This window comes from Somniosus microcephalus, unplaced genomic scaffold (genome assembly GCF_052327205.1).
Source record: "Somniosus microcephalus isolate GS21.2 unplaced genomic scaffold, FLI_Smic_1.0 unresolved_chr1, whole genome shotgun sequence".
NCBI lineage: Eukaryota > Metazoa > Chordata > Chondrichthyes > Squaliformes > Somniosidae > Somniosus > Somniosus microcephalus.
This window is the reverse complement of record NW_028225179.1, coordinates 71,895,219-71,920,166: the sequence shown is the minus strand read 5'-3', so window position 1 is coordinate 71,920,166 and position 24,948 is coordinate 71,895,219. Positions and strand designations below refer to the sequence as shown.

General features: G+C 50.5%; 1 protein-coding gene across 1 annotated transcript in view; it reads left to right on the top strand.

The window, feature by feature from the left end:
- The first annotated feature begins 4,906 nt into the window (after positions 1 to 4,906).
- Positions 4,907 to 24,948, top strand: part of LOC147095486 (BICD family-like cargo adapter 1) — an 85,385-nt gene continuing 65,343 nt past the window's right edge. Inside the window, exons 1-3 of the mRNA XM_085974630.1 lie at positions 4,907 to 5,384; positions 7,229 to 7,444; positions 18,331 to 18,447. Coding sequence (XP_085830756.1) covers positions 5,067 to 5,384; positions 7,229 to 7,444; positions 18,331 to 18,447 — 651 coding nt within the window. The 5' untranslated portion in view covers positions 4,907 to 5,066. The remainder of the gene's footprint in view (positions 5,385 to 7,228; positions 7,445 to 18,330; positions 18,448 to 24,948) is intronic.

The following is a 24,948-nucleotide window of genomic DNA, read 5'->3' as shown; positions in this document are numbered from 1 at the left end:
CTGCTCCAAGTTGGCACGGTGCTCGTTGTCGTTTTCTCCTGTTACAAGGATGTCGTCTAGGTAGCATTGAGTCCCCGGAATCCCTTGCAGGACTTGCTCCATAGCTCTTTGCCAGATAGCCGGAGCTGATGCCACTCCGAAAACCAGTCGATTGTACTGGTACAGGCCTTTGTGTGTGTTTATCGTGAGATACTTTTTAGAGGCCTCCTCAACCTCCATCTGTAGATATGCCTGTGCTAAGTGAATTTTGGTGAAACGTTTCCCTCCGGATAGTGAGGCGAAAATATCTTCTATCCTCGGAAGAGGATACTGTACCGTGTGAAGAACCGGGTTTACAGTCACCTTGAAGTCCCCACAGATGCGAACTTTTCTCTGTTCTTCAGATTTATCATTATTCAACGTTTTCTTCATGACCGGGACGATGGGTGTTGCCCACTCGCTCCAATCTACCTTGGATAACACGCCTGCTTTTTCCAAATTCTCCAGCTCTGCCTGAGGCGGTGGCGCCTTTCAGGGTTCCTAGTTCCTGTTGAAACACTTCTTTGGCGTTAGCCAAGATTTCTTTTAATCGTCCAGGTATGACGTCATCATCGTTTTTTTTCTTACTGGTCACCGTCAGTGCCTGAATGGAGTGCCAGTCTAAACGTATCTTTCTGATCCATTCACGTCCCAACAACGGTGGACCACCATCTTGCAGAACGTATAAATACAACTTCTGTATTTCCTTGCCGTTGTATACAACAGGCACCCTTATTTTCCCTCTGGGGTATACTTTCTGCCCCGTATATGTCTTCAAGACAATGGATGTGTCTTTCAAAGGTATATGCGGAAATAGCCGCTCGTAATCCCGTCGACTCATGACGGTCAGAGCTGATCCTGTATCTAGCTCCATTTTGACTGGGGACCCCGCTATCGTGAGGGTAACCCAAATGGTCTGGTAATCTTCTTTGGCAATTACATTATGTAATTTGAGACAGCTTAGTCTCTTGTTTCCGGAGTCGCTATCGCTCTTCTGGTCTTCGGAGCTACTGTCTGTCATCATTTGTACCTTTTTGTACTTTTCCTTATTGACCTTCTTACTGTCAGCGGATTTCTTTCCAGATCTGCATACACGTGCAATGTGTCCCATCTTTCCGCATTGCCTGCATGCTTTGTCCTTGAACCAGCAGTCCTTCTGGTCATGGGTGGATCTGCCGCAGCGATAACATCTCTCGAAACCCCGTGTCATTTCATGGGTGCCGAAGTCCTGTGGCTTTTGCTGTATCTCTGCAGCTCCTCTTGCTGCTGCTTCATATGATACAGCCACACTGAAAGCCTTGTCCAGTGTCAAATCTTTCTCAGAAAGTAGTCTTTTCTGTGTTCCTTCGCTTAGGAGACCGCAGACGAATTTGTCTCGTGGAGAATCTGCCAGTCCTGCCCCGAATTGGCAGTGCTTTGACAGCTTTTGTAATTCGGTGAGGTAATCAGCGTTACTTTCATTCTTGTGCTGATTCCTCCTGAAGAATTTGAATCGTTCCGCTATCAGCAGCGGTGTTGGGTTTAAGTGCTCCTGTAAGGTATCAACAATCTCCTTAAAATTCTTGTCCATCGGTTTGGCTGGAGTGATCAAGTTTCATAACAGCCCGTATGTCCTTGCGCCCATCAGATTTAGAAGTACCGATGCCTTTTTATCATCCGTTACTTCATTCGCCTTGCAATATACCTCCACTCTTCCCACATATGTGGTCCAATCTTCTATATCACTATTGAAAGCAGTAATATTGCCAGTCTTAGGCATCTTGAAAATCTAAACTGGCGCTTCCCGCACTTTTCTTTCTTCCCCGCCGAGTTAAGATGGCGCCTCCCGTGCTTTCCCGTCGCTGCCGCTGCTGCCAACGCTGTTCTCCGCGGTTTCCGTTGCGACCTGCAGCTTTTCGCGGTATTTCTATTTTTTTTATATATCGCTTCAATAGTTTCTCCGTTACTTGGAGAACCGTTCCCGTCGTGGAGCGGACCCTCTGGGATTTTCCCCTCCCTTTGCTCGGTCCGAACGCCGACCTGCTTTGCAGCACCGGCCGCGCCCTGAGTGCTCCACCCTCTCTCTCTCTCTGCTTCTGCTTCCCGACTCGCTGCCCGGCCCCGTTGCAGAGCCACCCGATCGAGCTCTAGCCCGCCGCAGCCCAGGAAGGATCAGTGCACTACCTGCCACCAGCCCGTTTAGCTGGGGAAACCACAGACTGGAGACCAAGCCTGGCCCTCGTTTTCGAGTTTCTTCGAGTTATTTTCTTTTTCTTGCTTCTGGCTTCGACCTTCGTCTGAGGAATCGATCCCCTTGAGGTGCTGCCGAATTGCAGGTAAGTTTGTTTCTAACTCGTTGCCACTGTTAGATCCATGTGTTAATGGAGACACGGAATGCAGGAGTTGATTTAACAAGTGTTTACTGAACAAAGTCTGGAGGTGAACTAACAACACAAGACGCTACACAGGCTTATATACCCGAGTGGTCACTACTGATACTACAGTATACAAGGGCTTCAAAAACATAGTTCCTCTTAAAGGTACATACACTACACTTTCCACCATCTACAAGGCACAAGTTGGGAGTGTGATGGGATACTCTCCACTTGCCCGGATGAGTGCAACTCCAACAACACTCAAGAAGCTTGATACCATCCAGGACAAAGCAGCCCGCTTGATTGGCACCCCATCCACCACCTTAAACATTCACTCCCACCACCACCAGCGTACCGTGGCTGCAGTGTGTACCATCTACAAGATGCACTGCAGCAACTCGCCAAGGCTTCTTCGGCAGCACCTCCCAAACCCGTGACCTCTTCCACCTGGAAGGACAAGGGCAGCAGGTGCATGAGAACACCACCACCTCCAAGTTCCTCTCCAAGTCACACACCATCCTGACTTAGAAATATATCGCCGTTCCTTCATCGTCACTGGGTCAAAATCCTGGAACTCCCTCCCTAACAGCACTGTGGGAGTACCATCACCACACGGACTGCAGCGGTTCAAGAAGGTGGCTCATCACTACCTTCTCGATGGCAATTAGGGATGGGCAATAAATGCTGGCCTTGCCAGCGACACCCACATCCCAAGAACTAATGAAAAAACACCACAAACCACTCTGCCTTGTGCCTTAATTTTCAAAAAGCTTTCATGAGGCACTTTATTAAATACTTTCTGGGAATCAGTAGATGCAACCTCCAATATATGCACTCAACAAAATTTAATTCAGTTAGCCATGCTGGGTGAGGTGTGTTAACTCAGCAGTAGGCCGGGGATGCAGCCTGGGCCTTTCCTATTCTGTGTGTGTGTGTGTGGTGGGTCAGAACTAATCCACTGACCCATCCAGGAATCGGGGTGCGGGGTGGAAATCTATTATTGTGCTGTTTGAAACAATTCCTTTAAAAGAAAGAACTTGCATTTCTGTAGCGCCTTTCACGACCTCAGGACGTCCCAAAGTGCTTCACAGCCAATGAAGTACTTTTGAAGTGTGGTCAGCGTTGTAATGTGGGAAACGCAGCAACCAGTTTGCGCACAGCAAGTTCCCACAAACAGCAATGTGATAATGACCAGATCATCTGTTCTAGTGATGTTGGTTGAGGGATAAATATTGGGCCCAGGACACCGGGGAAAACTACCCCCTGCTCTTCTTCCGTTAGTGGCCGCGGGATCTTTTATGTCCACCTGAGAGGTCACCTCAATTTAACGTCTCATCCCGAAAGACGGCACCTCCAACAGTGCAGCAACCAGGGGGTGTCGGCCTTTGACATGGTTGACCACTCCATCCTCCTCCAACGCCTCTCCACCGATGTCCAGCTGGCTGGGACTGCATTCACCTGGTTCCATTCTTATTTATCTAATCATATCCAGAGAATCCCCTGCAATGGCTTCTCTTCCCGCTCCCGCATCTATTCTTGGCCCCCTCCTATTTCTCATCTACATGTTGCCCCTTGGCGACATCATCTGAAAACACAGCGTCAGTTTACACATGTACGCTGACGACACCCAGCTCTACCTCACCACCACTTCTCGACCCCTCCACGGTCTCTAAATTGTCAGGTCTGACATCCAGTTCTGGATGAGCAGAAATTTTCTCCAATTAAATATCGGGACGACTGAAGCCATTGTTGTTGGTTCTCGCCACAAACTCCGTTCCCTAGCCACTGACTCCATCCCTCTCCCTAACATCTGTCTGAGGCTGAACCTCACTGTTTGCAACCTTGGTGTCATATCTGACCCTGAAATGAGCTTCCAACCACATATCCGCAGCATAACAAAGACCGCCTACTTCCACCTCCGTAACATCGCCTGTATCCGCCCTTGCCTCAGCTCATCCGCTGCTGAAACCCTCATCCATGCCTTTGTTACCTCTAGGCTTGACTATTCCAATGCACTCCTAGAGCCATAGAGTCATAACAGAAGGAGGCCATTCAGCCCATCGCGTCCGTGCCAGCTCTCTGTAGAGCAATCCAGTCAGTCCCATTCCCCCGCTCTATCCCCATAGCCCTGCAAGTTTATTTCCCTCAAGTGCCTATCCAGTCTCCCCTTGAAAACATTGAGTGTCTCCGCTTCCACCACCCCTGGCTGGCCTCTCACATTCTACCCTACGTAAACTTGAAGTCATCCAAATCTCAGCTGCCCGTATCCTAACTCGCACCAAGTCCCGTTCGCCCATCACCCCCTGCGCTCGTCGACCTACATTGGCTCCCGGTTAAGCAACGCAAAGGCTCGAGTCTCTGAGGGTGTGTGGGGGGCTCGAACCCACGCCCTTCTGACTCCGAGGCGAGAGTGCTTACCCACTGTGCCGCAGCTGACATTTATTTCTTTTTTTACATTCCAGCCAACCGACCTGCCTCCATTTTGGGGGAGCGCGGAGCAGCGAGGGAGGGAGGGAGGGAGGGAATGAGCTAGGAGGGGGAAGAAAGAAAAGCGAAACAAGGGAGGAAAAAAGTCTCATTCCCATCGGAGGAGGAAAGATGACATCGAAGGAGGGATAAAAGAATCGTCTGATCTGCCCGCAAGACCCGAGGGGTGAGCGGGTAACCGAGGGCGATACAGCCGAACCGTTGGAGATGGAGCTTCCGAAGGCTGCGGGAGGCCCGCTAGGCCCCAAGTGGCAGAGAGGCAGGGCCGGGTCCGTCTCCCCCACCCTGGAGGAGACCTTCTTCCCCTTTGTGCTGCAGAGGCGAGACTCCTACGCCGCTGAGCTGGGGCCGCTGGCGGAGGAGGAGGAGGGCCGGAGGGAGCGGGAGGACCTGCCCGGGGTCCTGCGGCGGAAGGAGGAGGACCTGCACTTGGCCGCGGAGCTGGGCAAGGCCCTGCTGGAGAGGAACGAGGTGCTGGGCCGGCAGAAGGAGCTGCTGGAGCAGGAGTGTGCCCAGAAGCTGGAGGTGAGGCCCAGGGGGAGAGAGAGAGAGGGAGGGAGGGAGGGGGTGGGGACTGGGTTAGGCTCCAAAGGGAAGGCCCGAGTCTGCGTAGTAGTAGGAGAGGGGAGGAGGCTCATGGAGGGAGGAAGAGTCCCACGGAGAGAGGGAGGGCGGGATAGGGAGGGGAGGAGTCCCGCGGAGAGAGTGAAGGAGGGGAGGGGAGGAGTCCTGCGGAGAGAGGGAGGGAGGGATGGGGAGGGGAGGAGTCCCGCGGAGAGAGGGAGGGAGGGATGGGGAGGGGAGGAGTCCCGCGGAGAGAGGGAAGGAGGGGAGGGGAGGAGTCCTGCGGAGAGAGGGAGGGAGGGATGGGGAGGGGAGGAGTCCCGCGGAGAGAGGGAGGGAGGGATGGGGAGGGGAGGAGTCCCGCGGAGAGAGGGAAGGAGGGGAGGGGAGGAGTCCCGCGGAGAGAGGGAAGGAGGGGAGGGGAGGAGTCCTGCGGAGAGAGGGAGGGAGGGATGGGGAGGGGAGGAGTCCCGCGGAGAGAGGGAAGGAGGGGAGGGGAGGAGTCCTGCGGAGAGAGGGAGGGAGGGATGGGGAGGAGTCCTGCGGAGAGAGGGAGGGAGGGATGGGGAGGGGAGGAGTCCCGCGGAGAGAGGAGGGGTCCCACGGAGAGAGGGAGGGAGGGATGGGGAGGGGAGGAGTCCCGCGGAGAGAGGGAGGGAAGGATGGGGAGGGAAGGAGTCCCGTGGAGGAGGGAGGGTGAGGAGGAGGGAGGGGAGAGGGAGGGAAGGGGAGAGGAGAAGAGGAGTCTGAGGGAGGGGAGGAGTCCTGAGGTAGGGTCCTGGGGAGGAGAGGGGAGAAGTCCCGCGGAGAGAGGGAGGGAGGGATGGGGAGGGGAGGAGTCCCGCGGAGAGAGGAGGAGTCCCACGGAGAGAGGGAGGGAGGGATGGGGAGGGGAGGAGTCCCGCGGAGAGAGGGAAGGAGGGGAGGGGAGGAGTCTTGCGGAGAGAGGGAGGGAGGGATGGGGAGGGGAGGAGTCCTGCGGAGAGAGGGAGGGAGGGATGGGGAGGGGAGGAGTCCCGCGGAGAGAGGAGGGGTCCCACGGAGAGAGGGAGGGAGGGATGGGGAGGGGAGGAGTCCCGCGGAGAGAGGGAGGGAAGGATGGGGAGGGAAGGAGTCCCGTGGAGGAGGGAGGGTGAGGAGGAGGGAGGGGAGAGGGAGGGAAGGGGAGAGGAGAAGAGGAGTCTGAGGGAGGGGAGGAGTCCTGAGGTAGGGTCCTGGGGAGGAGAGGGGAGAAGTCCCGCGGAGAGAGGGAGGGAGGGATGGGGAGGGGAGGAGTCCCGCGGAGAGAGGGAGGGAGGGATGGGGAGGGGAGGAGTCCCGCGGAGAGAGGGAGGGAGGGAGGGATGGGGAGGGGAGGAGTCCCGCGGAGAGAGGGAGGGAGGGATGGGGAGGGGAGGAGTCCCGCGGAGAGAGGGAGGGAGGGATGGGGAGGGGAGGAGTCCCGCGGAGAGAGGAGGAGTCCCACAGAGAGAGTGAGGGAAGGATGGGGAGGGAAGGAGTCCCGCGGAGAGAGGGAGGGAGGGAGGGAAGGGGAGGGGAGTGGAGGGAAGGAGTCCCACGGGGGAGTGAAGGAGAGGAGGAGTCCTGGGGTAGGGTCTCAGGGAGGAGTCCTGTGGAGGAGGGAGGGCGAGGAGGGGAGAGGGAGGGAAGGGGAGAGGAGAGGAGGAGTCTGAGGGAGGGAAGGAGTCCTGAGGTCGGGTCCTGGGGAGGAGAGGGGAGAAGTCCCGCGGAGGGAGGGTGGTGGGGGGGTTCCTGCGGCCTAGACTTTTTTCCCATCCAGGCTAACGGGTGCTTCCTTCCCCCAGTGCCTGGAGCAAGAGAAACACGAGCAGCGGCGGAAATTCGAGGCCCGGGAAAGCGAGTGGGAGGCCCGAGTGACGGAGCTGGAACATGACCTGGCCCTGCTGAGCGGGGCCTTGGACAGACAGCAGAGTGAGCAGCGCGACACCGACCGGGAGAGGACGCAGGCCGTGCGGGAGCTGGTGGAGCAAAACCAGCGGCTTGTAGAGCAGCTGAGCAAGGTGCGGGGAGAGACTGCGACAGGCCCTGGGAGGGAGGGAGGGAAAGATGGGATAATCCTGAGGAAACTCCCCGAGGCCTAGGTAGCGAGCAGCTTTCGCAGAGGTTGGGGAGCGGGCGAAAGACCTGGGCTTACAGTACCGGACGGGAGTGAATCATTTCCTTTTACCCGCTGTGTGCTGTACATGTACAGGAGCTGTCACTGAGACACACACGGGCTGTACAGTACCAGACGGGAGGGAATCGTTCCCTTTGACCCGCTGTGTGCTGTACATGTACAGGAGCTGACACTGAGACACACACAAAGACACACAAGGTGTGACAATGGATGAGGTATTTGTGGAATCTAGATTCACCTGTTTGGCTGGATTACGTTCAATGTGAAAGAGACCGGGTATGAAACTGACAATCCATCGTTTGTCTGATGTATTCAGTCGCATTGCCTGAAGAGACAAATGGGTCAATGAGTCAACGTACAGGGCCTCACATACACGGCAGGAAAGGCCCAGGCCTGTGCTGAGTCACTTGCACTCACCAGGTGTGACCCCTACACACACACACACACACACACACACACACACACACACACACACACACACACACTCACACTCACACAGAGAGCAGGAAAGGCCCAGGCTCCATCTCTCGGCCATGATAGCCTGGGGGCTGGGAGAGGGAGCGGATATTCTGCTGAGGTGGCTGATGTCCGGCCAGCGACCCCTCCTTCATACTCTAGATATCGCCTGGGGGCGGATTCAGAGTTTGTGTGTGAGGCCTGAGTGAAGAAATGTTGGGGGTGGGTCGGGACGTGAAGCGGGTTCACGATTGAGATTTTCTTCCAACTTTTTCAAAGCGGGCGCACTGTCTGTGCATGTACCCACTTCACAGCAACAGGGGGAGGCCATTCAGCCCCTCCAGCCTGTTCCACCATTCTATCAGATCATGGCCGATCTGTACCTCCACTACATTTACCCGCCTTTCCTCCATATCCCATGACAACCTTACCCAACAAAAATATACCCATCTCAGTCTTCAAAATTTCGATTTGCCCCCAGCATCCCATGATTGAAGTGAATCTAGGCATTCGTTTCAATACGCTACACGGTGTTAGATACACTGTCCTTTCCCCCTCTGGGACCGGGTGTCACAGTGCATTAGATACACTGTTCTTTCCCTCTCTGGGACCGGGTGTCACAGTGCGTTCGATACACTGTCCTTTCCCCCTCTGGGACCGGGTTTCACAGTGTGTTAGATACACTGTCCTTTCCCCTTCTGGGACCGGATGTCACAGTGCGTTCGATACACTGTCCTTTCCCCTTCTGGGACCGGGTGTCACAGTGCGTTAGATACACTGTCCTTTCCCCCTCTGGGACCGGGTGTCACAGTGTGTTAGATACACTGTCCTTCCCCCCTCTGGGACCGGGTGTCACAGTGCGTTCGATACACTGTCCTTTCCCCTCTGGGACCGGGTGTCAGTGCGTTAGATACACTGTCCTTTCCCCCTCTGGGACCGGGTGTCACAGTGCGTTAGGTACACTGTCCTTTCCCCCTCTGGGACCGGGTGTCACAGTGCGTTAGATACACTGTCCTTTCCCCCTCTGGGACCGGGTGTCACAGTGTGTTAGATACACTGTCCTTTCCCCCTCTGGGACTGGGTGTCACACTGCGTTAGATACACTGTCCTTTCCCCCTCTGGGACCGGGTGTCACAGTGCGTTAGATACACTGTCCTTTCCCCCTCTGGGACCGGGTGTCACAGTGCGTTAGATACACTGTCCTTTCCCCCTCTGGGACCGGGTGTCACAGTGTGTTAGATACACTGTCCTTTCCCCCTCTGGGACCGGGTGTCACAGTGTGTTAGATACACTGCCCTTTCCCCCTCTGGGACCGGGTGTCACAGTGTGTTAGATACACTGTCCTTTCCCCCTCTGGGACCGGGTGTCACAGTGTGTTAGATACACTGCCCTTTCCCCCTCTGGGACCGGGTGTCACAGTGTGTTAGATACACTGTCCTTTCCCCCTCTGGGACCGGGTGTCACAGTGCGTTAGATACACTGTCCTTTCCCCCTCTGGGACCGGGTGTCACAGTGCGTTAGATACACTGTCCTTTCCCCCTCTAGGACTTGGTGTCACAGTGCGTTAGATACACTGTCCTTTCCCCCTCTGGGACTGGGTGTCACACTGCGTTAGATACACTGTCCTTTCCCCCTCTGGGACCGGGTGTCACAGTGCGTTAGATACACTGTCCTTTCCCCCTCTAGGACTTGGTGTCACAGTGCGTTAGATACACTGTCCTTTCCCCCTCTGGGACTGGGTGTCACAGTGCGTTAGATACACTGTCCTTTCCCCCTCTGGGACCGGGTGTCACAGTGTGTTAGATACACTGCCCTTTCCCCCTCTGGGACCGGGTGTCACAGTGTGTTAGATACACTGTCCTTTCCCCCTCGAGGACTTGGTGTCACAGTGCGTTAGATACACTGTCCTTTCCCCCTCTGGGACCGGTTGTCACAGTGCGTTAGATACACTGTCCTTTCCCCCTCTGGGACCGGGTGTCCCAGTGTGTTAGATACACTGTCCTTTCCCCCTCTGGGACCGGGTGTCACAGTGCGTTAGATACACTGTCCTTTCCCCCTCTAGGACTCGGTGTCACAGTGTGTTAGATACACTGTCCTTTCCCCCTCTGGGACTGGGTGTCACACTGCGTTAGATACACTGTCCTTTCCCCCTCTGGGACCGGGTGTCACAGTGCGTTAGATACACTGTCCTTTCCCCCTCTGGGACCGGGTGTCACAGTGCGTTAGATACACTGTCCTTTCCCCCTCTGGGACCGGGTGTCACAGTGTGTTAGATACACTGCCCTTTCCCCCTCTGGGACCGGGTGTCACAGTGTGTTAGATACACTGTCCTTTTCCCCTCGAGGACTTGGTGTCACAGTGCGTTAGATACACTGTCCTTTCCCCCTCTGGGACCGGTTGTCACAGTGCGTTAGATACACTGTCCTTTCCCCCTCTGGGACCGGGTGTCCCAGTGTGTTAGATACACTGTCCTTTCCCCCTCTGGGACCGGGTGTCACAGTGCGTTAGATACACTGTCCTTTCCCCCTCTAGGACTCGGTGTCACAGTGTGTTAGATACACTGTCCTTTCCCCCTCTGGGACCGGGTGTCACAGTGCGTTAGATACACTGTCCTTTCCCCCTCTAGGACTCGGTGTCACAGTGTGTTAGATACAATGTTCTTTCCCCCTCTGGGACCGGGTGTCACAGTGTGTTAGATACACTGTCCTTTCCCCCTCTGGGACCGGTTGTCACAGTGCGTCAGATACACTGTCCTTGCCCCCTCTGGGACCGGGTGTCACAGTGTGTTAGATACACTGTCCTTTCCCCCTCTGGGACCGGGTGTCACAGTGCGTTAGATACACTGTCCTTTCCCCCTCTGGGACCGGGTGTCACAGTGTGTTAGATACACTGTCCTTTCCCCCTCTGGGACCGGGTGTCACAGTGCGTTAGATACACTGTCCTTTCCCCCTCTGGGACCGGGTGTCACAGTGTGTTAGATACACTGTCCTTTCCACTTTGGGAGGTGTGTTTGAATTCAGACCTGGATTTATTAGGTAGGTCCAACGGAAACCCTCAGTTATGGCATCAATCCACAATTAGCTGTTGATTCTACGTGCTGTGCTGGTGTGTGAGTGGGGGAGGGTAGTTTTTCCCAGGTTTAATCCCATTATCCCTGTGTAAATAGTGGTGCAGTCAGCAGTGGACCTAATTGGAATGTCCACCATTCCGTCCACACGCTGACACGCACAGAGCAGGAGAGGCCCAACCTCCAGGGTCTTCAACCTGAACTCAGCAAACTACGTAGGTATGAGGGCCGTGTTGGCTGAGGTAGATTGGGAAACTAGATTAAAAGATATGATGGTAGACAAGCAGTTGCAAAAATTTAAAAATTAATTCATAAATCGCAATGAATATACATTCTCTTGTGGAATAAAAAACCCCACGGGAAAAGTGGTCCAACCGTCGCTTGCAAGAGAAGTTAAAGATAGTATTAGGTTAAAGGAAGAGGCTTATAATGTTGCCAAAAATAGCAGGATCCCTGAGGGTTGGGAGGATTTTAGAATTCAGCGAAGGAGGGCCAAGAAATGGATAAAGATAGAATTTGAGTATAAACTAGCAAGAGGCGTAAAATCAGATCGTAAAAGTTTCTATCGGTAAGCAAACGGAAAGAGATTAGCAAAAGTGAAAGTCACCTCTCATTTAAAATTCTCCTTCTCTACCGCCCACCAAGTATCATCAAAATTTCACTGCTTTCCCCTCTCAGCCTCTGCACCGAGCCACTTCTCATCCTCGGTGGTTTCTGCCTCCATCTCAATTCATCCTGCTCGCTCCCCTCTGCGTTCACTCGCCTCCTATCCTCCCTTAATTGACCCGGCTGCCCGTGTCCTAACTCGCACCAAGTCCCGTTCGCCCATCAGCCCTGTGCTCGCTGACCTACATCGGCTCCCGGTTAAGCAATGCCTCGATTTCAGAATTCTCATCCTTGTTTTCAAAACCCTCCATGGCCTCGCCTCTCCCTATCTCTGTAATCTCCTCCAGCCCCACAACCCCCCTCCCCCCACCCCCCCGGAGATCTCCGCGCTCCTCTAATTCTGCCCTCTTGAGCATCCCCGATTATAATTGCTCCACCATTGGCGGCTGTGCCTTCTGTTGCCTAGACCCTAAGCTCTGGAATTCCATCCCTAAATCTCTCCGCCTCTCTACCTCTCTTTCCTCCTTTAAGATGCTCCTTGAAAACTACCTCTTTGACCAAGCTTTTGGTCACCTGCCCTAATTTATCCTTATGTGGATCAGTGTCAAAATTTTTGTCTTAAAATACTCCTGTGCAGCACCTTGGGATGTTTTACTACGTTAAAGGCGCTATATAAATACAAGTTGTTGTTTTTGTTAATCTCTCCCTCTGTTTAAACTCCACAACCCATATTCACAGCCACCACCTCGACCTTGCCAGCTCTCGTGGTCTTGCCACTCCCATCGTGTCAATCGCAGATAAGGCCATCTCTGACCATTTCCTCGTATCGCTCTCCACCCACATACCCCCCCTTCACCCCCCCCCCCCACCACCCACCAACCCTACTTCCTTCTGTGTCCGCCCCCTGGTAAAAAAAACTCTCTCCCAACTCTCTTACAACTGCGCTTATGAAATCCCAACTGTCCAGCCTTTGGCCCTCCATTCACCATGACATTTCCGCAGCTACCGATCTGCTCAGCCACACCCTCCCTGCCACCTTTGATGCCCTAGTCCCTATTCAAACAATTACCCCCTCTCACCCTAGCCGTTGCCCCGGTATGGCCCTCATCTTCACTCCCTCAAGTCCAAGGGACGCAGACTTGAACAGATATGGCGAACAACTGGTTTAGCCATTCACCGCCAGATCTGGCTGGACCACATAAAGCACCATCGGATCCTGTTCCTGTCTGCCAAAATGGCTCACTATTCCAGAATCATTCTGGAATTCAAAGATAACCCCGGCTTCTATTCTTCACTGCTAACCATCTTCTTAAACCCCTCTCCCATCTCATCCACCCTCGCCTCCACCAACAAGTGTGAGGAGCTCATGGACTTTTTTGTCTCTAAGATTGAGACCATCCATTCAGCTGCCTCTGCCACTTCCCTTCCTTCCCCATGCCCACTGGGCCAAACTTCCTCTAAGGATCCCCCCTGCCCTAGCCCTGAACTCACATCTTTCTCCAGTTTCTCTCCCCTCATGACCTCTCCGCGCTCATCTTGAGACCCACTTCCTGCTCCCTTGACCCTATTCCTAACTTCCTTTCCTGGCTCCCAAGTTAGCTGACATTGTTAACGGTTCTCTCTCCTCAGGTACTGTCCCCCTCTCCCTCTCCTCAAAAAACCAACCCTTGACCCCTCTGTCCTAGCAAACTACTGCCCCATCTCCAACCTCCCATTCCTCTCAAGTCCTTGAACGTGTTGTTGCCCATCTTTCCCGCAACTCCATGTTTGAATCCCTCCAATCAGGTTTTCACCCCTGCCACAGTACCAAAACAGCTCTCGTCAAAGTCACAAACGACATCCTATGTGACTGTGACAAAGGTAAACTATCCCCCCTCGTCCTTCTTGACTTGTCTGCAGCCTTTGACATGGTTGACCACTCCATCCTTCTCCAACGCCTCTCCACTGTCGTCCAGCTGGGTGGGACTGCACTCGCCTGGTTCCATTCTTATCTATCTAATTGTAGCCAGAGAATCACCTGCAACGGCTTCTCTTCCTGCTCCCACATCATTACCTCTGGTGTCCCCCCAAGGATCTATCCTTGGCCCCCTCCTATTTCTCATCTATATGTTGCCCTTTGGTGACATCATCTGAAAACACAGCGTCAGTTTCCACGTGTACACTGACGATACCCAGCTCTACCTCACCAGCACTTCTCTCGACCCCTCCATGGTGTCTAAATTGTCAGACTGTTTGTCCGACATCCAGTTCTGGACGAGCAAAACTTTTCTCCAATTAAATATTGGGAAGACCGAAGCCATTGTTTTCGGTCCCCTCCACAAACTCCGTTCCCTAGCCACTGACTCCATCTCTCTCCCTAACATCTGTGTGAGGCCGAACCACACTGTTCGCAACCTTGGTGTCGTATTTGATCATGGAACGAGCTTCCGGCCACATATCCGCAGCATAAGAAAGACCGCCTATTTCCACCTCTGTAACATCACCCGTCTCTGCCCCTGCCTCAGCTCATCCACTGCTGAAACCCTCCTCCATGCCTTTGTTACAAATAACCTCCCAGAGATGTTGGGAACATAGGGTCTAATGAGAGGGAGGAACTGAAAGAAATCAGTATTTGTAGGGAAATTGAAGGCCGATAAATCCCCAGGGCCTGATAATCTACATCCTAGGGTACTTAACGAAGTGGCCCTAGAAATAGTAGATGCATTGCTGATCATCTTCCAAAATTCTATAGACTCTGGAATAGTTCCCATGGTGGAGGGTATTCAAAAAAGGTGGTAGAGAGAAAACGGGGAAATAAGCCTGACATCGGTAGTGGGAAAATGCTAGAGTCCATTATAAAAGATGTAATAGCAGAGCACTTGGAAAACAGTGAAAGGATCGGACAAAGTCAACATGGATTTACAAAAGGTAAATCGTGCTTGACTAATCTACTGGAATTTTTGGAGCATGTAACTGGTAGAATAGATAAGGGATAACCAGTGGATGTGGTGTATTTGGACTTTCAAAAGGCTTTCGATAAGGTCCCGCATAAGAGATTAGCGTGTAAAGTTAAAGCACATGGGATTGGGGGTAAGGTACTGACTTGGATAGAGAACTGGTTGGCCGACAGGAAGCAAAGAGTTGGAATAAACGGGTCTTTTTCCGAGTGGCAGGCAGTGACTAGTGGGGTACCGCAGGGATCGGTCCTAGGACCCCAGCTATTCACAATATATTATTAATGATCTAGACGAGGGAACTAGATGTAATATCTCCAAGTTTGCAGATGACACAAAGCTGGGTGGGCGTGTGTGCTGTGAGGAGGATGCCAAGAAACTCCAGTATGATTTGGACAGGTTGGGTGATTGGGCAGATGCAAGGCAGATGCAGTATAATGTGGATAAATGCGAGGTTATCCACTTTGGTGGCAAAAACAGGAAGGCAGATTAATATCTGAACGGCAATAGATTGGGAGAAGGGGATGTGCAACGAGACCTGAGTGTCCTTGTGCACCAGTCGCTGAAGGTAAGCATGCAGGTGCAGCAGTTAAGAAGGCAAATGGCATGTTGGCCTTCGTAGCAAGAGGATTCGAGTACAAGAACAAGGATGTCTTGCTGCAGTTGTACAGGTGAGACCACACCTTGAGTATTGTGTGCAGTTTTGGTCGCCTTATCTGAGGATGGATGTTCTTGCCATGGAGGAAGTGCAGCGAAGATTCACCAAACTGATACCTGGGATGGCAGGAATGACATACGAGGAGAGATTGGGTCGATTGGGCTTATATTCGCTGGAGTTTAGAAGAATGAGAGGGGATCTCATTGAAACTTATAAAATTCTAACAGGACTAGACAGACTAGATAGATGCAGAAAGGATGTTCCCGATGGCGGGGGAGTCAAGAACGAGGGGTCACAGTCTAAAGATAAGGGGTAAGCCATTTAGGACAGAGATGAGGAGGAATTTCTTCACCCAAAGTGTGGCGAACCTGTGGAATTCTCTACCACAGAAGGCAGTTGAGGCCAACTTATTAAATATATTCAAGAAGGAGTTAGATATATTTCTTAAGGCTAAAGGGATCAAGGGATATGGGGAGAAAGCAGGGACAGGGTACTGAATTTGGATGATCAGCCATGATCTCATTAAATGGCGGAGCAGGCCAGAGGGGCCGAATGGCTTCCTCCTGCTCCTATCTTCTATGTTTCTATGTTACCTCTAGACTTGACTATTCCAACGCGCTCCTGGCTGGCCTCCCACATTCCACCCTACGTAAACTTGAGGTCATCCAAAACTCGGCTGCCCGTGTCCTAACTCGCACCAAGTCCCGTTCGACCATCACCCCCTGTGCTCGCTGACCTACATTGGCTCCCGGTTAAAAAACGCCTTAATTTTGAAATTCTCATCCTTGTTTTCAAATCCCTCCATGGCCTCGCCCCTCCCTATCTCTGTGATCTCCTTCAGCTCCACAATCCCCCGAGATATCTGCGCTCCTCTAATTCTGCCCTCTTGAGCATCCCTGATTTTAATCGCTCAACCATTGGTGGCCGTGCCTTCTGTTGCCTAGGCCCTAAGCTCTGGAATTCCCTGCTTAAACCTCTCCGCCTCTCTTTCCTCCTTTAAAACGCTCCTTAAAACCTACCTCTTTCACCAAGCTTTTGGTCATCTGCCCTAAGTTCTCCTTATGTGGCTCGGTGTCAAATTTTTTTTGCCTTAAAATACTCTTGTGAAGCGCTTTGGGATGCTTTACTACGTTAAAGGCGCTATACAAATACAAGTTTATATTGTTGTTGTAAACGTGGGTCCCTTAGAGGCAGAGACAGGAGAAATTATAATGGGGAATAAGGAAACTGCAGAGACATGAGGAACTTAAAGAAATTAGTATTAGTAAAGAAATAGTACTGGAGAAATTAATGGGACTAAAAGCCGACAAATCCCCATGACCTGATGGCCTACATCCTAGGGTTTTAAAAGAGGTAGCTGCAGAGATTGTGGATGCATTGGTTTTGATCTTCCAGAATTCCCTAGATTCTAGAACGGTCCCAGCGGATTGGAAGGTAGCAAATGTAACCCCGCTATTCAAGAAAGGAGGGAGAGAGTAAACAGGGAACTACAGAGCAGTTAGCCTGACATCAGTCGTCGGGGAAAATGCTGGAATCTATTACTGTATTAGGGACGTGGTAACGGGGCACTTAGAAAATCATAATATGATAAGGCAGAGTTAACATGGATTTATGAAAGGGGAATCGTGTTTGACAAACCTGTTAGAGTTTTTTGAAGATGTAACTAATAGGATGGATAATAGGGAACCAGTGGATGTGGTGTATTTGGATTTTTTAAAAGCATTCGATAAGGTGCCACACAAGAGGTTATTACACAAAATTAGGGCTCATGGGATTGGGGGTAATACACTAGCATGGATTGAGGATTGGTTAACAGACAGAAAACAGAGAGTAGGAATAATCTGGTCATTTTCGGGTTGGCAGCTTGTAACTAGTGGGGTACCGCAAGGATCAGTGCTGGGGCCTCAGCTAGTCACAATCTACATCAATGATTTAGATGAAGGGACTGAGTGTAATGTGCCATGTTTGCTGATGATACGAAACTGGGTGGGAAAGTAAGCTGTGAGGAGAACACAAAGAGGCTGCAGAGAGATATAGACAGGTTAAGTGAGTGGGCAAGAACATGGCAGATGGAGTATAATGTGGATTCCCCTTTCATAAATCCATGTTAACTCTGCCTTATCATATTATGATTTTCTAAGTGCCCCGTTACCATGTCCCTAATAATAGATTCTAGCATTATAGAAGATTGAGAGGGGATCTCAGTGAAACTTATAAAATTCTGACAGGACTAGATGCAGGAAGGATGTTCCCGATGGTCGGGGAGTCCAGAACCAGGGGTCACAGTCTAAGGATAAGGGGTAAGCCATTTAGGACTGAGATGAGGAGGAATTTCTTCACCCAGAGAGTGGTGAACCTGTGGAATTCTCTACCACAGAAGGCAGTAGAGGCCAATTCATTAAATATATTCAAGAAGGAGTTAGATATATTTCTTAAGGCTAAAGGGATCAAGGGATATGGGGAGAAGGCAGGGACAGGGTACTGAGTTTGGATGATCAGCCATGATCTCATTGAATGGTGGAGCGGGCTCGAGGGGCCGAATGGCCTACTCCTGCTCCTATCTTCTATGTTTCTGTGTGGAGAAATGTGAAGTTATCCACTTTAGTAGGAAAAATAAAAAAGCAGAATATTTTTTAAATGGCGAGAGATTGGGAATGGCGGAGCAGGCTCGAAGGGCCGAATGGCTGAATCCTGCTCCTATTTCTTATGGTCTTGTATTGCATCCCTGGCCTAGTGTTGAGTTAGCTGATTTCACCTGGGACTGAGCCCTACACAGACACACAGAAGGAAAGGCCGAGGCTGCATCAACAGCTCCGAGGACGGGATTGGGAGCTTGCCTGCGATGCATTCTGCAGTCGAATATCCCGACGGCGCTGAGGCCTGAAGAAAGTGGCAACTTGGGGTGGGGTTGCGTGGTGGAAGTCAGGGTTTTGGATGGGGGTTGTGCGGGGGTGGGGGGGTAATGTTGTGAATTAATTGGTGTGCTTCCCCCTCCACACCCCATTCTGCTCCTGACTCTTTCACTTCACCTCTTTCCCCTCCACTGACAGGCAGACGAGGACCAGCACCGGCTCCGATCTCGACTCCACGCCCTGCAGGACGATACACGGGACAGATCCCTCGCCAGCGCAGAGCACCTGTCGGAGCTGCAGAACCTGCAGGTCAAGGTAGGACACGGAACCGCCAGGCTCCCCCCGGGCATTGTACCGGGCACCTCTGTCCCCCTCTCTCTCCTTCTCTCTCTGTCTCCTTCTCTCTCTCTTCCTCTCTGTCTGTCTCCTTCTCTCTGTGTGTGTCCCTCTCTCTCTCCTTCTCTCTCTGTCTCCTTCTCTCTCTCTGTCTCCTCTCTCTCTCTCTTTCTCTCTCTCTGTCTCCTTCTCTCTCTCTCTTCCTCTCTGTCTGTCTCCTTCTCTCTGTGTGTGTCCCTCTCTCTCTCTCCTTCTCTCTCTGTCTCCTTCTCTCTCTGTCTCTCTCTCTCTCTCTCCCCCCTTCTCTCTCCCTCTCCCTCTCTGTCTGTCACCTTCTCTCTGTCTGTCCTGTTGTATCTATGCTTTAATACGTTCAATCATGCATGTAGATACGTCAAATTAAATCAGAGTCAGGCAGACAGGCTTCTAACTGTGATCTTTACTTTATTGGTAAAATGGCTGACTGCAGCTTTCCCGGGTAATTCCCATAATGCAATGCACATTACATTACCGTATTAACTGGTGTTAAACTCGCACATTACATTACCGTATTGACTGGTGTCAAACTCGCAATCAATACACGACATCCCCCTTTTCCTTGGAAACAAACTTGCAGTTTACAAACAGTTGCTTACAATAACACTGCATAACTTATTTGATTTATAAACTTTTTACAAACTTGTGTCTTACCACACAACTAAATAATTCCCAGGTTTAAACATTTAACATTACCCATGCAGTTCTCACTCAGTTTATGTTGTGACATAATCAGACAGTCTTTGGGGTTTTCTTTTAACCCTTTGAGGTCTGGCTGTATTGGGTATGTCTGACATGTTGATGTCAGTGGGTATTGCCTGTGTCACAGTGGTATGTGTGTCAGGGTCTACTATACTGTCCTCAGTCCCTTGTGTTTCCTCCTGCTCATGGAGTGTCTCCTTTGGTCCATTGGTTCTGTATTTCTTCACAAACGTAGTGTTTCTCGAGTAGCGTGCTCCGTCTGGAGATTCTACTACTAATTGACTCCCTGTTTTACTCAAAGCTTTGTGCGGTGTGGCATTAAAAGGAGTGGTGAACTTGTCCACTTTGTCCTGCCGTACCAGCACCGTGTCGGCAACTTCCACCTCTGAGTATTGTGTTCTCCGCTGTTCATCTGCATACAGTTTGGACTTGCCTTTTTGTTCTGCGTCCCGGTCACGTACTTCCATGTCTGCGCGCGACTCTGTGATGTCTGGCAGCTTTCCTCTCATTTTCCGTTTAAAGAGCAGCTCTGCCGGGCTCTTTCCTGTCGTGGCACATAGTCACTTATTTTCTAAGTTCACGTTTCCAATCTAATCCTTCTGACTGAGCAATTCTGATTCTCTTCATCAGCGATGCATTCTGGCGCTCGACTTCTCCGTTAGCCTGAGCCCATTTTGCTGTCATTTTCAGGTGTTTGATCCTGTTGTTTTCACAGTATTCTTTGAATAATTCAGATCTGAATTGGGGACCATTATCAGATTTGCAGGTGATTGGCAAACCATCACAGCTGAAGATTGACTCTAAACTATCAATAACCTTCTCTGTTGTTGTGGCGGTCATGATGTCGTATTCATAGTAGCGACTATAATAATCAACTACCACAAGAATGGAGTGGTTGGATGGCAAGGGTCCCAGTAAGTCTATAGCTACATCCTGCCAGGGGCCCTCCGGTAATGGTGTTGGTCTCAACGGTTCAGGTGGGTCGGGTCTGGCTACTATCTGACAGCCGTGGCACGCTTTACAGTGTTTTTCAGCTGCCTTGTCCATGCCAGGCCACCAAACCTTGGTTCTGAGATGTTGCTTTGTTCCAACTAGTCCCAAGTGTCCTTCATGTGCTAACACCAGGGCTCGTGCGTGTAACACTGTGGGTAGCACGATGCGTGTTGCCCGAAGAACTAGGTACCCCACTACGCACAGCTCGTTTGCAATTGCTGCATAAGCTTTACAGTTCTCAAAATGTCCGTTTGTGATTGCCTTCCGTACCTCAATCAGCTCTGGGTCGGTAGCAGAGGCTTCCTCCACCTCTCTGGTAGTGAGTGCTTTTGGTGTCGCACTCACAGCTACAAATCTCTCATATTCATCTGAGCCATGAGAATGTCTCTCCTGTTTTGCTGTCTCCCCCAGCAATCGTGACAGTGGGTCTGCAATGTTTTGCTTGCCTGCAATGTGTATCACCTTAAAATCGTACGGCTGTAATCTAAGTACCCATCTCTCTATACGGGCACAGGGTTTAGAGTGTGGGCCGTATATCACTTGTAATGGCTTATGGTCAGTTACCAAGTTAAATTTTCGGCTATACACATATGGATGCAGCCTCTCACAAGCCCATACAAGAGCTAAGGCCTCTCTCTCTGTTTGAGAGTATTTCCTCTCACAGTCTGTTAAACTACGACTTACATAGCATATTGGCACCTCTTGTCCCTGTTGGTCCTGAACTAGTACTGCGCCTAAACCTACAGGACTGGCATCTGCTATCACCTTGGTTGGTGCATCCTTATCAAAATATGCTAAAGTGCCGGCTCTGGCCAACTCTTCCTTGAGTGCACTGAATGACTGTCTCTGTCTCTGTTGTGATCCAAATTTAAATGGTGTGTCTTTTCTCGTCAGGCGTCGCAGTGGCTCTGATAGCGTTGCAAACTGCGGGATGAATCTGCTACTGTACCCAACGAGTCCCAAGAAACTCCTCACCTCTGTAGCATTCTTTGGTTCCCGAGCTTCTGCCACCGCTCGCACTCTCTCTGCTGTTGGTCCGATGCCCTTTTCAGACAACAGGATTCCCATGAAAATCAATCGGTCCATGTTGAATTGGCACTTCTCTGAGTTTAGTGTCAGCCCACTTTCCATTAGTCTGGTCATGACAGCGTGCAGGCATCTGTCGTGCGTTTCCTGGTCGTGTGCATGCACGATAATGTCGTCTGAGGTGTACCCTCTATTCCAGCTAAGGCATTAGCTATCTTGTGCTGATATTGTTCACTAGCTGAAGATACACCGAATATCAGCCTCTTGTACCTGTATACTCCGTTATGTACTGCAAACGTTGTGATTTCTCGTGACTCAGGGGTCAGTTCTAGCTGGTGATAACCCCATTTCAGGTCTAGCTTACTAAACACCGTTGAGCCATTCATACCTTGGAGTATCTCATCAACGGTGGGGATTGGATATCGTTCCCTCACTATTGCCTGGTTTGCTCGTCTCATGTCTAGGCATAACCTTACATCCTTATCCGCTTTTGGTACAATAACCACAGGATTTACCCATGGAGTGGGACCAGTTACAGGTTCGATAATGTCCATGTCCCTCAATTGTTTTATTTTGGCCTCTACTGCCCCCCTTAAGTTGAATGGTATACGCCTGAGTGGCTGGGCCACAGGCTTCACTTGTGGGTCGATATACAAACTGATCTGTTTTGTGTTCAGCCTTCCTACTCCCTGGAACACCTTTGGATACTGCTGTTCTAGTAGCTGTCTTATATCTACCACAGTTGAGACATCTGCGCCTATTTTTAAAACTCCCGGTTTCATGGCTGTCTCCCTTCCTAGCAACGGTTCTCCATGGCCTTTAACCACAATGAACTCCGCCTGCTCAGTTCTCTTACCTATTGTAATCCCACATGTGAATACACCTTTAACTGACAGTGGTCGGCTAGAAGCATAAGAGAATAACTTTCTCTCTGTCTTAGGGATATGTGACTGACACTTAATGTGTTCTGACTTTAATCCTTCCCATGTATTCTTATCTATCACATTATTAGTTGCACCCGAATCAATTAACATTCTCAGGTTTACTCCCCCCACACAAAAGGTAAGTCTCTCTGTCACGTTATTTCCAGTAACAGCAAATGCACAGTTATTTTGTTCCTCTACATTGTTCACACTGTGTTTCTTTGTACCCTTTGTGTGGCATACTTTGGAGAAATGATCCTTTCCCTTGCACTTATGACACGTTTGTCCGCGTGCTGGGCATTTCGGATCTCTGCCCATGTGTCCACATCTGTAACATTTCCTTTCGTTCCTATCGCCATTTCCCTCTGTCGAGCTTTTCGCATAATACCCTCTTTTCCGTGTAACACGACGAACAGTATCTGTCTCCGCCTTCTCTGTACATGACATGGCTGACATCTGCTCCTCGATATTTTCACATAGTGAGGCCAATTGTAACGTGCGGGCAAGCATTAGATCATGCCCTTCCTCTAGCAATTTCCTCCGCACATAGGCTGACGTGCACCTACTCAGGATAGCGTCTCTTATTTGATTATCCGCATCCCCCCCCAAAAGCACAGTCTTTAGCAGCCTGCCGCAAGCGAGTAGCAAATTGTTGCACAGTCTCACCTGCCTTCTGGGACAACTTATGAAAAGTCTGTCTAGCAAATGCTGCATTGACCTGGGGCACAAAGTAGTGATTCAAAGCACTAACCACCGCCGTGTAGTCTGCTGGCTCTCCTGTGTCCGGTAGAGTCGAAAAGATATCCTGGACATCTGGTCCTGCTAGGTGTAGAAGTAAAGCTCTCTCCTCTGCTTTGTGACATTTGTAGAGGTATCGTTGATAATGAGTCCTTTGCCATCGCAAAGCTCAAAAGACGTTAACCACCTCGTCCATCTTGGACCCAACGTGGCTGGCTCGGCGAAGCAAGCAAAATTTTGAATGCCGGTCTTCTCCATCCTAGCTAACTAAAACTTGGGCAACTACCTATTTAAAATGATTCCTGTTCATTATCCTCATCGCCAATGTTGTATCTATGCTTTAATACGTTCAATCAAGCATGTAGATACGTTGAATTAAATCAGAGTCAGGCAGACAGGCTTCTAACTGTGATCTTTACTTTATTGGTAAAATGGCCGACTGCTGCTTTCCCGGGTAATTCCCATAATGCAATGCACATTACATTACCGTATTAACTGGTGTTAAACTCGCACATTACATTACCGTATTGACTGGTGTCAAACTCGCAATCAATACACGACAGTCACCTTCTCTCTGTCTCGCTCTCGCTCTCTCTCTGTCTCTGTCTCTGTCTGTCTCTCTCGGTCTCTTTCTGTCTCACTTTCTCTGTCAATCTCTTTCACTCTCGCACACACTCTCTCTCTCTCACACTCTTCCTCTCTCTCTTACTCTCACTCTCTTCCTCTGTCTCTCTCTCTCTGTCTGGAGAATGAAGTAGTTGACTCGGAGACTAGGGTCCTCAATTTAAATAAAGGAAACTATGATGGTCTGAGGAGCGAGTTGGGTAGGATTGATTGGGGTATGGCACTCAAAGGGTTGACGGTGGATAGGCAATGGCAAACATTCAAAGACCGAATGGATGAACTACAGAATTTGTTCATCCCAGTTTGGCATAAAAATAAAACAAAAAAGGTGACCCAACCATGGCTAACAAGGGAAATTAGGGATAGCATAAGGTCCAAGGAGAGGGCATATAAATTGGCCAGAAAAAGCAATAATCCTGAGGATTGGGAGCAGTTTAGGATTCAACAAAGGAGGACAAAGGGATTAATTAAGAAAGGGAAAATAGAATATGAGAGTAAGCTTGCAGAGAACATAAAAACTGACTGTAAAAGCTTTTATAGATATGTGAAGAGAAAAAGATTGGTGAAGTCAAGCGTAGGCCCCTTGCAGTCAGAACAAAGAAATGGCAGACCAACTAAATACATATTTTGGTTCTGTCTTCACAAAGGAGGACACAAATAACCTCCCAGAGATGTCGGGGAACATAGGGTCTGATGAAAGGGTGGAATTGAAAGAAATCAGTATTTGTAGGGAAATGGTGTTAGGAAAATTGATGGGACTGAAGGCCGATAAATCCCCAGGGCCTGATAATCTACATCCCAGGGTACTTAAGGAAGTGGCCCTAGAAATAGTAGATGCATTGCTGGTCATCTTCCAGAACTCGATAGACTCTGGAACGGTACCCATGGATTGGCGGGTAGCTAATGATACCCCACTATTCAAAAAAGGTGGTAGAGAAAAGGCGGGGAATTATAGACCGGTAAGCTTGACATCGGTAGTGGGGAAAATGCTAGAGTCGATTATAAAAGATGTAATAGCAGAGCACTTGGAAAGCAGTAACTGGATCGGACAAAGCCAACATGGATTTACAAAAGGTAAATCATGCTTGACTAATCTACTGGAATTTTTTGAGGATGTAACTGGTAAAATAGATAAGGGAGAACCAGTGGATGTGGTGTATTTGGACTTTCAGAAGGCTTTCGATAAGGTCCCGCATAAGAGATTAGCGTGCAAAATTAAGGCACATGGGATTGGGGGGCAAGGTATTGACTTGGATAGAGAACTGGTTGGCGGACAGAAAGCAAAGAGTTGGAATAAACGGGTCATTTTCCGAGTGGCAGGCAGTGACTAGTGGGGTACCGCAAGGATCGGTCCTAGGACCCCAGCTGTTCAGATCATTAATATATATTGTGGACGAGGGAATTGGATGTAATATCTCCAAATTTGCAGACGACACAA